Consider the following 12369-nt stretch of genomic DNA (forward strand, 5'->3'; position numbering starts at 1 on the left):
TCCTAATTTTTACTCCTCTCTTCTTATTTCTTTCTTCTTATTTCTTTCTTCCTCCTTTCTTACTTTCTTTTTCTTTTTTCCATTGGTGTTAAAATTCTCTTCTTCAACTATTGCATCTTTTCTTGAATTATTCTGGTGCTTCACGACTTGTTTTATTCTAATTGGGTATTATTATTCATAAGTCAATGCTAATTTTTATAATACTGATATTCCTTTTGCAGTGATATGTACTTACTCTATCTTGCATTACCCACACTCTCTTTCCCATTGTTGCAGCTTTTTGCACTATTTATATGCCATGTGCTTTTATTATTTTCTTACTTGCATGTTGTAGCTACCATGTAATTGAGACCTTTATTATTTGGCATTAACACCCATATTTTATTTATGTTCTTATCTTTATTTTTGGGTTACTTTCCTTCCTTTTTCTCTTCTTTCAGGATGGCCACCACGAAGAGAGAGAAAAAGCTTCTTAATGGGGAGACAGGCAAGTCAATTTGCACAATCTATAGAGAAAGACATCAGTTGGAGCAGCCCGTCCACGTGCACATCTTAGCATGCACCGAGGATGGTGCAATCTTTAAGTGTGGGGAGTCAATACCGATCTCCACGGATTAGTTATTCTCTTCTCAACACCAATATTCTATTTTCTTTGTTTGTTCATTGTTGCATTGCATAATAGATTGCAAGTGTAGTTGATTGTTTGCATTTAGGTACTACTTGATTGAAAAATAATAAATTTCTTTTTAAGACCCTATTTTTGAAAATTTTTACTAATTTAAATTATAAAAAAGAAAAAAATTAAAAAAAAAATAATTAAAATTTTCTATGTGTTAAATTTGTTTGAAGATTGTAAATTGGAACATGGTTTTTGAGCTAAAGAACACACAACCCGTGAGATTTTGAGCTTAATTGCATGGTTACATTATTTAACCATAATATTTTATTCTTGTGTATTTTCTTCTCTATGATTGTAATCTTTATTTTGTTCCAATCTATATGTCCAATATTTAGTGTATTTACAAGCTTGCATATGATTGAGACCATTACTTATTTTTGCTCAGTTATCCCAAATAAGCCTACCCTTTTATGTCACCCTTGTTAGCCACTTTGAGCCTTTAAACCCCATTTATTCTATATTTTACCACATCACTAGTCTTAAGCGGAAAAACAATTAATTACCCCAATTAAATATTTGGTTAGCTTAAGATAGAGATTGTGCATCAACTAAGTGTGGAAAAACTGTGGGAACATGGGTTAATAAAGGGAATGTATCATGTTGCTAATTTTGAAGATTGGAAAATTTGGGAACCTACTCATATAAAACAGAAAATCAAAAATTCCATATGCATTGATATGTTATTTTAGTTTTTATGTCTCTACAAAAAAAAAAAGAAAAAGAAAAAAATATATATATATAATATAAATAAATAAATAAGGGGACAAAATTACCCTAATGGTAAGTTAATAAAAGATTAATGCATATGTGACACAAATTAAAAGAAAAGTTGATACATGAGTATGTGATACAAAAGTGGGAATTATGGGTAGCTAAGCATGATTTTAGAAGTTATATAGAATGTATGTAAGTTAGGTGATAGCCCAGGTTACTCAAAGATTCAATTTATAGCTCACTTAGCCATACACATATCCTCACCCTTGCCTTGGCCCCATTACAACTTTGAAAAGATCTCATGATGTTTGCATTGGTACATTAAATATTTGTTGATTGGTTAGATGAAGAACAAAGTTTTAGAAAGCATGATTAGAGAATAATAGAGTGATGGACCCTAGACACTTGAGAGACTAGAGTGATATATACTACCAGTGAGGGTTCAGTGCTTGATTCTATGTTCCCTGCTTTCATGAGTTATCTTTTTACAAGTTTACTTGCTTTTTATTGTACGATTTGAATTAGTGAAATTTGATTCATATTTATCTTGGAGAACTTATCTACTTTTAACCAAGTAGGTAGAAATATTTTGCATGTAGTTGCATCCGCATAGATAGGTTGCACTGCATACTCTCTATCATTCTTCTTCACTTCTTTATAACTTCTCTTGAGCTTAGCATGAGGACATGCTAATGTTTAAGTGTGGGGAGGTTGATAAACCACTATTTTATGGTTTATCTTGTGCTCAATTGAGTAGTTTTTATCAACTCTTTACCCACTTATTCATATGATTTGCATGGTTTTACATTCTCCTTCCTGATTTTGTGCTATGATTGAAAACATGCTTCTTTGGCCTTATATTTGCTAATATTAATCCTCTCTTATTACCATTAGATGCCTTGATATGTGTGTTAAGTGATTTCAGGGATTACAGGACAGGAATGGCTCAGAGGATGGAAAGAAAGCATGCAAAAGTGGAAGGATACAAGGAACTAAAGGAATTGCCAAAGCTGTCAGCCTGACCTCTTCGCATTCAAACGGTCATAACTCGAGCTACAGAGGTCCAAATGATGCGGTTCTAGTTGTGTTAGAAATCTAACGTCTGGGGCTTCAATTTGATATATAATTTGCTATAGTGGCCATACAGATAGTCGATGCGAATGCGTGCTCCACGCGGATGTGTTGCAGTGACGAAAAACCAGCGTGGCAGATTTTGTAACCAGCGAATTCTGGGCTATTTTTGACCCAGTTCTCGGCCTAGAAAACACAGATTAGAGGCTATAAAGTGGGAGAATATATCAATTCATCGTAATTCATTCATAACTCACACTTTTCATATTTTAGATGTAGTTTTTAGTGAGAGAGGCTCTCTCCTCTCTCTTAGGAATTAGGATTAGGATTCCTCTTAAAGGACTTAAGAATATTTTTATCTTCTTCTCAATATCCAGGTTTAATATTTTTTTTATTTATTCAATTTAGTTTATGAACTCTTTATGTTTAGATGGATTTTCTATTTAATATAATTTGAGGTATTTTCAGATCTATGAGTTGTTTCTTTTATTTATGATATAAACAATTTGGATTTTTCCCCCTTTTGGCTTTGGTTAGGTAATTGGTAGCACTTGAGTTGTCAAACTCAGCAGTGATTGAAATGGGCAGATTCTAATTGATCTAGATCGCTCTAAAACTAGTCCTCCCACAGGGATTGACTAGGACTTGAGGATCAAGCTAATTAGTCCACTTGACCTTCCTTTGTTTAATAAAGGATAACTAAGTGGGATTAAAACCCAATTCTCATCACACCTGATAAGGGTAACTAGGATGGGAATTCCAATTCTAATACCTTGCCAAGAGTTTATTTTATTATTAATATTTTATTTTTCTTATCATTTAACGTACTTGTTCCTTACTTTCAAGACCCCCAATTTACAAGACTTAACCAATAATAAGAACATACCTCCCTGCAATTCAAAGAGAAGATGACCCGAGGTTTAAATACTTCGATTATCAATTTCAAAAGGGTTTGTTACTTGTGATAACCAAAACGTTTGTAAGAAAGGTTGATTGCTTGGTTTAGAAACTATACTTGCAACGAGAATTTATTATAACTTTTAAACCATCATTCTTCCGTTCTTCAATCCCTGAAGGACTAAAGATATCTAAACCAACCAATGAATATTCACATGGGTTATACTCAGCCAAATTGCAAAGATCTTTATATGGTCTAAAGCAATCTGGACGAATGTGGTATAATCGTCTTACTGAGTACCTAGCCAAAAACGGATTCAATAATGATGATATCTGCCGGTGTGTTTTCATAAAGAAAACTGCATCTGGATTCATTATAATTGTTATGTACGTTGATGATTTAAATATCATTGGAACTCCTGAAGAGATTCCAACAATTATAAAAACTCTATAAGAAGAGTTTGAGATGAAAAATCTTGGAAAGACTAAATTTTGTCTCGACCTGCAGATCGAGCATACCAAAAATAGGTTTATTCATCAAACAACTTACACAAAAAAGATCTTGAAGAGATTTTATATGAATAAGTCACATCCATGAAGTACCCCAATGATTGTTGTAAGATCCCACATCGGTTGGGGAGGGAAACGAAGCATGCCTTATAAGGGTGTGGATACCTCTCCCTAGCATGATGCATTTTGACGAGTGAGTGTGGGGCTTCAGCTATCATCCCTATCGTCAAAGGCAAAACCGTGAGGCCTTGTGTGCCAAAGCGGACAATATCGTGCTAGCGGGTGGTTTGGGCTGTTACAATTGTAAGATCTTTGGATGTGGAAAAGGATCATTTTCATCCTAAAGAAGAGAATGAAGATATCTTGGGTCCTGAAGTACCATATCTTAGCACCACTGGAGCGTTAATGTATCTTGCTAATAATACACGACCCGATATATCATTTACTGTGAATTTACTAGCAAGGTATAGTTCTTTTCCAACCAGAAGACATTGGAATGGAATCAAACAAATCTTTCGATATATTTATGGAACGGTTGATATGGGATTATTTTACCCATATGGATCCAAGTCACAATTAGTTGGTTATGATGACGCTAGATACTTGTCTGATCCACACAAAGGGAGATCTCAAACAGGATATCTGTTCACATATGGTGGAAAACCTATACCATGGAGGTCCACAAAACAGACGATTGCGGCAACATTCTCCAATCATGCTAAAATACTAGCGATACATGAGGCAAGTCGCGAGTGTTTTTGGCTCAGGAGTTTGATCCAATATATTCTGTTATCATGTGGACTGATTGATCATAAGATAGCTCCAACTGTCCTGTTTGAAGATAATACAGCATGCATTACTCAACTTAAGGGTGGATATATCAAAGGCGATAGAACAAAGCATATTTCTCCCAAATTCTTCTTCACTCATGATCTTCAAAATCAAGGTACAATTGATGTCCAACAGATCCGCTCAAGTGATAATCTGGCAGATTTATTTACAAAGTCACTCCCAAAATCCTCTTTTGAAAGATTGGTACATGAGATTGGAATGCGCCGATTTCGAGACATTATATGATGTCGACAAGAAAGGGAGACTGTACTCTTCTTTCCTTGGTCAGGTTTTTTCCCATTGAGTTTTTCTTGACAAAGCTTTTAATGAGACAGTCCCCATCACAAAGGATATTGTACTACTCTTTTTTCTTTACTAAAGTTTTTTTTCCATTGGATTTTCTTTAGTAAGATTTTAACGAGACAATCATCCTAAATAGGCATCCTAAAGGAAGTGTTGTGATAAACATGGTGATGTGGAAGACTATTAATACGGGCGGCTCAGTTTTCCTTATGTTAAAAGAAGCAAGTTCTTATGGCGAAACAAAATTAATGAAGTTTGAAAAGTAAAATCTTGTATACCTATAAAAGTATGTACGGGACAAAAGGATTACACACAACAACAATCAATAACAATATTCTCTCTCTCTTATACTCTTCTCACTCTTTTACATACGATACTACTTATATTAGTAATATATATATATACAAATTACTTCTATTATATCAAGATAATTATATTGATATACTAGAATTTTATATTTATATATCTCTACTTTATATTTATATCTTCCTTATTTATTTATTTCTCAACAAAAGCCTAGCTTTTTCAAGACCAGATCTACTGATCTGCAACTGCAGCCATAGATTCCTCAACCTTTTTATGGCTCTGCTGCTTCATCAGCTAGCTGTTACTTTTCCTTGGATTCCTTTTCCACCCTTTTATTTGAAATAATTAAGACTTAGCATAGAACTTCAAGCAAAAAAAATGCTAACAAAAGTAAAAAGGAAAAGCTTTTCAAACCTGGTGCAATGTTATTGAACTTGACAAAAATATCAATATAAAATTTGTGATATGATCTTGAATTTGTTGTACTAATCAATTAAAAAAATGAGTTTGACTGTGAAAAAGAAATATTATAAAAAAAATTGAAGAAAATAAAGGGAATATTGACAGAATATATGTGCAAGATTAATTAGCCATCACATGCAACAGTAATTTCCGATGCTTTCAAACAAGGGAGAAATATATGATGCCACCTTTCATTGGAAAGCCAACCTTTATCAACGACTTTACCTTTGACCGGTTATTTTGAACCCATGACCCATCATATCCCATATCATCATGTGATCGAATTTAACTAATAAAAACTATATCTTAAAGTTATTAATTGATTTGTTTTATAAAAAGCTATAAAATTTAAATTATTGATATATTTATTAATGCTACATTAAAATTTTCTACTAAGTTAACATCTACTTTTAATATACATATTACCGAAACTCAATACATACATCCATAAATGTGAGGCTCATATGAAGTTTGTAAGAATCTATACACCAAATCGGGTGAAAGGTGGCTTGACTGGCTTCTCCACTTCCCACAAGACCTGGAAGTTCTATTAATAAGCACTATTCATTATTCAATATTGTACAAAAAGAAAAAATAAATCCACGTTGCATTGGATTCTAAAAGGTGTAAGTTTTTTTAAGAGAATATTATTTATATATTTTAATAAAAAATAAATATTATCATTCTTATTTTAATAATATAATTTTCATGTATGATTTTTTTGTATTTCTGCATAAATATATTAAAAATATAAGTGATATTATTAAAATAAAATAATAAAATTCACTTTCTATTTAATTTAGTCTCCATTTCAAACTTTTTAAAGTCCAAAAATTAAATTGGAAGAACGGAAAAAGTAAGAGATAACTTATTCATAGTGAGTGTAATAATAGTAAAATTAGAGTCTAAGTAATACTATTTTTTTAGATATAGAACTTTTATTTTTTATTTTTTGTTCAAAAGAATATCTCATGCTTCTCTATTATCAAGAAAACTGTTCCTCTTTTGAGAGATAGTCAAACTTATAATTTTTATGAAATATATACAGGCAGATCAAATAAGATTGGTGTTAATTTTAAAAAGTTATATACTTCATAAATTTTTATAAGAAGTATATTTTATTGATCAAGTCATGGAAGCACAATAATATATAATGGATACTATCTATATCAAATTTCACTAAAATTGAATATCAAAAAGCATGTAATTGAAGAATCATTTAATTAAAGATATTTTGAATAAATATATTATATTGAATCTTTAGTATAAAAAATGTATAAAAACAATTTTGAATTGATATAAAATCTTCTAAAATGATCTCTAAAATACAAACTTTTAATCTAAAGGTTAATTTTTTTTAAAGAAATATACAACTAAAAAATCAGTAAATGAAATATCATTTAATTAAATTAATAGGACATTGTTAGGAAGTGTATGTGATATCGAAAAAAGTTAAAGAGATAATATTTGTTATTAATATTAAGGAAAAGTATATGGAACAATAGAGGTTATCAGCCAAAAACTAAATAAAACTACATTAATTTATATTAATAATTAATTTTAAATTTATGAAATTCAAAATTTAAAAAATTTAAAATTAATTAAGTAAACCTAATTAAAATCTATAAAAGCCTTCCTCTTTTCTTTTACATTAATCTACCCACCTCCAACAATCACACACACAGACCTCTCTCTCTCACCAATGCTGCTGGAAGCGCCGGCGACTTCTATACTCTCTAGGACGCCCTTAATAAGCGCATCCAAGATAACTGCTTCAACACGAAGTCCACCTTCGACTTTGTTACTGACAAAACCTTCTCCTCTTCCCTCCTCAACCACCTCCTTCAAACACTATCCACCCTCAACTGCGACGTCACTCGCAAGAACGCATTCGAAACAGTTGAAAGCTCCATGAAAGAAAGCTAGTTGTTGGAACAGTGAGGATAAAGACTGGATTTGCCTAACACTTCTCTCATGATTGATTATTTGTTGTTGACATAGCTTACTCTCTTGAATCCACAGGCTCTTGAGGGTTATGATGCGGTCCATGAGCTAAATTATCAGTGAGTGCAACTGCTTGTTGCTTACATCACTACAGTAATATAAAACCTTGGAAAAATTTATATATGTAATGTATATTATTTTATACTTTATAGATAGAAATGCTTCATTATGGTATAATATGGGACATGATTGTCTCAAGATCTTCTGTTGATCATGAGCCGTATAATCAGATTGATGTCTATAAAAATTTTAAAAATTAAAAAAAAAATATAAAATTGTTAAAGAAATAGAGACATTCACATTTGTAATACAAAAAATTCGAAAAATATATAAAAGAACATCCATTTAGTATGAAAAAGAAATATTCTAATACTTAGTAGAAAAAACATCTATATATATTAACTCGTACAGATTTTGAATTTACCCAAAAGTATTTGGCTGGTTTTTGGCTAATACCCTTTTGGTTCCTAGCATTGCTCTAATATTAATTAATATTTTGAGTCAGTATCTTATTTTTGTATTATTAAAAATTAAAATTTAGAGTTTATTTTATTGTTTAAATTTAATACTTAATATTTATCATAGTTTTGAAAACCGGATCGGACCGGCCGGTTCAACCGGATTAACCGAGAATTGGTCACCAAACCAGTCCGATCGTCTCCTAAAACCGTCCTGCAAAAAATTGATAAAAAAACCGGTCAAACCGGTGGATAACCGGTGAACCGGCCGAATCGGGCGGGTTTCTATCAGTACCGGTTTTTTACTTTAGATTCAAAACGGCGTCGTTTTGACGCAAAAAAAAAAAAAAAAAAAAAACTAAACAAGACCAACCTGCTTACCCACAAAGCTGACCCGGTAACCCAATTACCCAACCCTTTATACAAACTGAGACCTCAGTTCTCTCACTTACCACTACCAGCCACCACACCTCAAACCCTAATTTCACTTTCAATTTCTATCTTCATCAGTTCATCCAACTCCAACGAAGGCCACCGTCCCTCCCAGTCTACCACAATCGACACCACATCAGAGCTGCTATCACTAGGCAGAAGGACATCCAACGGGCAGCGTCGTTGGTGTCGTTTGGTCGTCTGGGAATCTGAATTCCGAAGCTTCCATGTTCAGCGTTGTCTGCTCGTCTGGTAAGCTTTTCTGTCAACGCCGTTGGAGATCTGTTCTGCCGTCGTGACCTAAACGCCTACTCTGGTCTCTGTTGCGGTAAGTTGTAGTGGGTTTTCAACTAATTTTTTTTATTTTGTTAATGAACTATATGATTTGATGCAGAGTTCTTTATTTAGTTAATTATATGGATTGATACATAGTTCTGTATGTAATGGCTGCTGCATGTAATTCAATTTTGGATTATTTATTTATTTAATTATTTGGTTAATTATATGTAATGGCTACTGTACTGATTTTTCAATTTTGGATTCTAGATTTTGAATGTTCAATAGAATTTTGATATAATTTTAGATTCTGAACGGCTGTAATTCTCAATTTTGCTGTAATTACGGTAATGACAAAGGTTTTATTGATATGTGTAAGTATATAATTACAATTGGAAATAAATAAATTTTATTATTATTTTTTATTTCTTTTCTTAATCAAATTTTGAAAGTCTTTGGTTGGGTTGGAAAGGGGCTAATATTGTTGTTGGCTCATGATAATTTCGTGATCCAACATAAATTCCTTTCTGAATTCCAATTTCTAATACTTTATTTATTTATTTTTTAATTCTTGCTGCCTCTCTTAATTAAAAGAAACGACAAGAAACGATGATTGTGATAATATTTGACACGATTTTATTAGAGACAGGGATATTCTCAGTTTAATGGTTTTCCCTTCTTATGACTGCTGCATATGGAAATCGTAACAATCAATATGCCATGGCAATGTGAATCTAAGATTAAGATCAGCTTATGAATAAGACGAAAGAACAAATGTTTGGTCAAAAAATCTTCTGCTATTAAAAAAAAAACTAATTTTATTATTATTATATATTAAATTTTTAATAATTTTATTCTATATTTAATTAAATCAGTTCAACTACGGTTCGATTTCGATTAGACCATTAAATCATTGAACCAGTCACTTGACCTGTTCAATGACCAACCTTGATAATTAATTTTGTTAATTATGTAAAATTATTAAATAGATATAACATAACGTAAGACCTAAAAAGGTAAATTTGATCTGAAATATTAAAAGTGGTGACAGGTAAAGGAGAGAGATTATAGAATATAGACACAGAGGTGGCAGAATATAAAAAGGGTTGTTCTTCATTCACTCTGACTGCTCTCTCTACTCAATGCCAGTACTATAGTCCACATGACACGAGTAATTTTGGAACAAAATTAAATAGATTTTTTTCTTAAAATCAATTAATGCTGTTGCGCATGCTGCTCACTTAGCTTGATGAACCATCATAAAACCTGTGACTCATCACATCTGATCTCTAGCTCCGATCCACCACCACCCTCTTCAAAGATGCAAGATTCAATTGGTATTCCTGCTTGCTTCTCTTCATCTCCTTTGAAGGGTGGTGGTGATGAAGGTGGAGGAGGTGGTGGAGCAGTGACCCGTTCAGGCCAAAGCGTTTACATGTCCGTATACAGAACGAAGATCGCTGATAACTGCCGCAAGATCACAATCACATGGTGCAAGAATCTCTTGCTCCATGGCTTATCGGTTTCAGTGGAAGGTCTTAAAGGAGACACTCAATACACCTGCAAGGTTGAGCTCAAGCCGTGGTACTTCTGGAAGAAGCAAGGCTCCAAGCTCTTCGTCGTCGATGACGCCTACGACAAACCCCTTCACCTCTTCTGGGACCTCAAGGCCGCCAAGTTCAACGGCGAAACGGAACCCTCGTCGGAGTACTACGTGGCGGTGGTTTGGGACGACCAGGTTGTGTTGCTTCTCGGCGATCTCAAGAAAGAAGCGTACAGAAGAACCGGATGCCGGCCTTCGCTTATTGATCCGATATTGGTAGCGAAGAAGGAGCATATTTTCGGGAAGAAGAAGTTCTCAACGAGAGCCAAGTTTCACGAGAAAGGTAGGTGGCATGAGATCTCAATTGAATGCAAAGGCAGGAGCGCCAACGACGGAGGAGATTCCGTTCTTCATCATCAGCCGGAGATGGAGATAAGGATCGATGGGCATTTGGTGATTCATGTTAAGCACTTGCAGTGGAAGTTTCGAGGGAATGAGTCGATTCATCCGAGTAAGATGAGAGTGGAGGTATATTGGGATGTTCATGATTGGTTGTTTAGTCCTGGTTTAAAGCATGCTTTGTTTATCTTTAAGCCTGCTTTCTCTTCCTCGTCCGTGTCTATGTCTTCATCATCGACACCATTGTCTTCGTCTTCGTCCTCGTCTTCGCCTCCATTGACAAGGACTAGTTTAGTGGAGGGGTTTAGTGTTGGTGGCTCATCAGAGTTTTGCTTGTTCCTCTATGCTTGGAAGGTTATTGAATGAAAAATAATAATTATCAAGGATCATAGTATCATTTCAAACTAATGGTCAGTTTAATTTGTGATACCATAATCAATTAATCATCATCTTCATCATCCACCAAAGTAATTAAGGTAATAAATAGAAACACCAATCAAAACCTTAAAAATTAATTTTTAATTTATTATTAACTTCTTATTTTATTATAGAATCATATTAAATATATACTAAAATCATCTATCAAAATCAATTACTAATATAAAAAATTTATATATCCTATATTATAGAAAATGTTAGATGAACAATATCTTTTTCTTGCATTTACTTTTATTTGAATTAACACTTTTAACTAAAAATGTTAAACAGTAATTTTTACTATAAAATAAAGGGTGATTATTTTTTTAATAAAAATTTAATGATAAAGAAATGAAGAATTAGTTAAAAATGGAGTCCAATTATTTAATGGATTGAAATCGCAAGTGGGGCATTGGGGCATAACAAGGTCTGGAAGTTAGTTACAGCTGGGTTGAACAATGTGAAGCATATATAATTGGGACAAAGACAGATTGGTATCACGATCACACACATGCATGTCCAATAGTTCTCAATCCCATAGCTATAATAGCTAAATAATATACGTCTAAGTTTGCATTTACATGTGTTACAACATATTGGAAATGTCATCTCTTCATTTATAATCCAGAAATAGATAGATGTTTTTTCCAAAATCTATTGACCAAACTAAACGTATTTGATATGTTATTTAACTAAATTAAACGCATCTTATTACTAATTAACCAATAGAAAATGTTATTTGTACATCAAAATTAGCCATTAATATATTCATATATAAATAAATGTATAATTTAATTTATTTTTAATGTATATTTATATTTTAGTATATATTTTATACTGATAACTGATTTTAGTAGCTAATTCTGATATACACGTAACATAACCCTTAACTAATATAACTATTTTTATCTTAAAAATATACGCACGCAAACAATAATACTGTCCTCTTTCTAGTTGTTAGATTATCAATATCATTGTCAACATTATTGCTTATTAGCTGCATGATAAGTCTATAGATCTATCCTGATATTATTGTTATCGATATTGCATATAAGATTATAATTAAG

At 32.6% G+C, this 12369-nt stretch overlaps 1 protein-coding gene across 1 annotated transcript; it reads left to right on the forward strand.

Annotated features, from left to right (window-relative positions):
• Window positions 1–10095: 10095 nt before the first annotated feature.
• LOC130944630 (uncharacterized) lies at window positions 10096–11264 on the forward strand. Its single transcript, XM_057873046.1, has one exon. The coding sequence runs from the start codon at window positions 10193–10195 to the stop codon at window positions 11249–11251; it is 1059 nt and encodes a 352-aa protein (XP_057729029.1). The 5' UTR covers window positions 10096–10192; the 3' UTR covers window positions 11252–11264.
• The last annotated feature ends 1105 nt before the right edge of the window (window positions 11265–12369 follow it).

The sequence above is a fragment of the Arachis stenosperma genome, chromosome 1 (genome assembly GCF_014773155.1).
Source record: "Arachis stenosperma cultivar V10309 chromosome 1, arast.V10309.gnm1.PFL2, whole genome shotgun sequence".
Taxonomy (NCBI): Eukaryota; Viridiplantae; Streptophyta; class Magnoliopsida; order Fabales; family Fabaceae; genus Arachis; species Arachis stenosperma.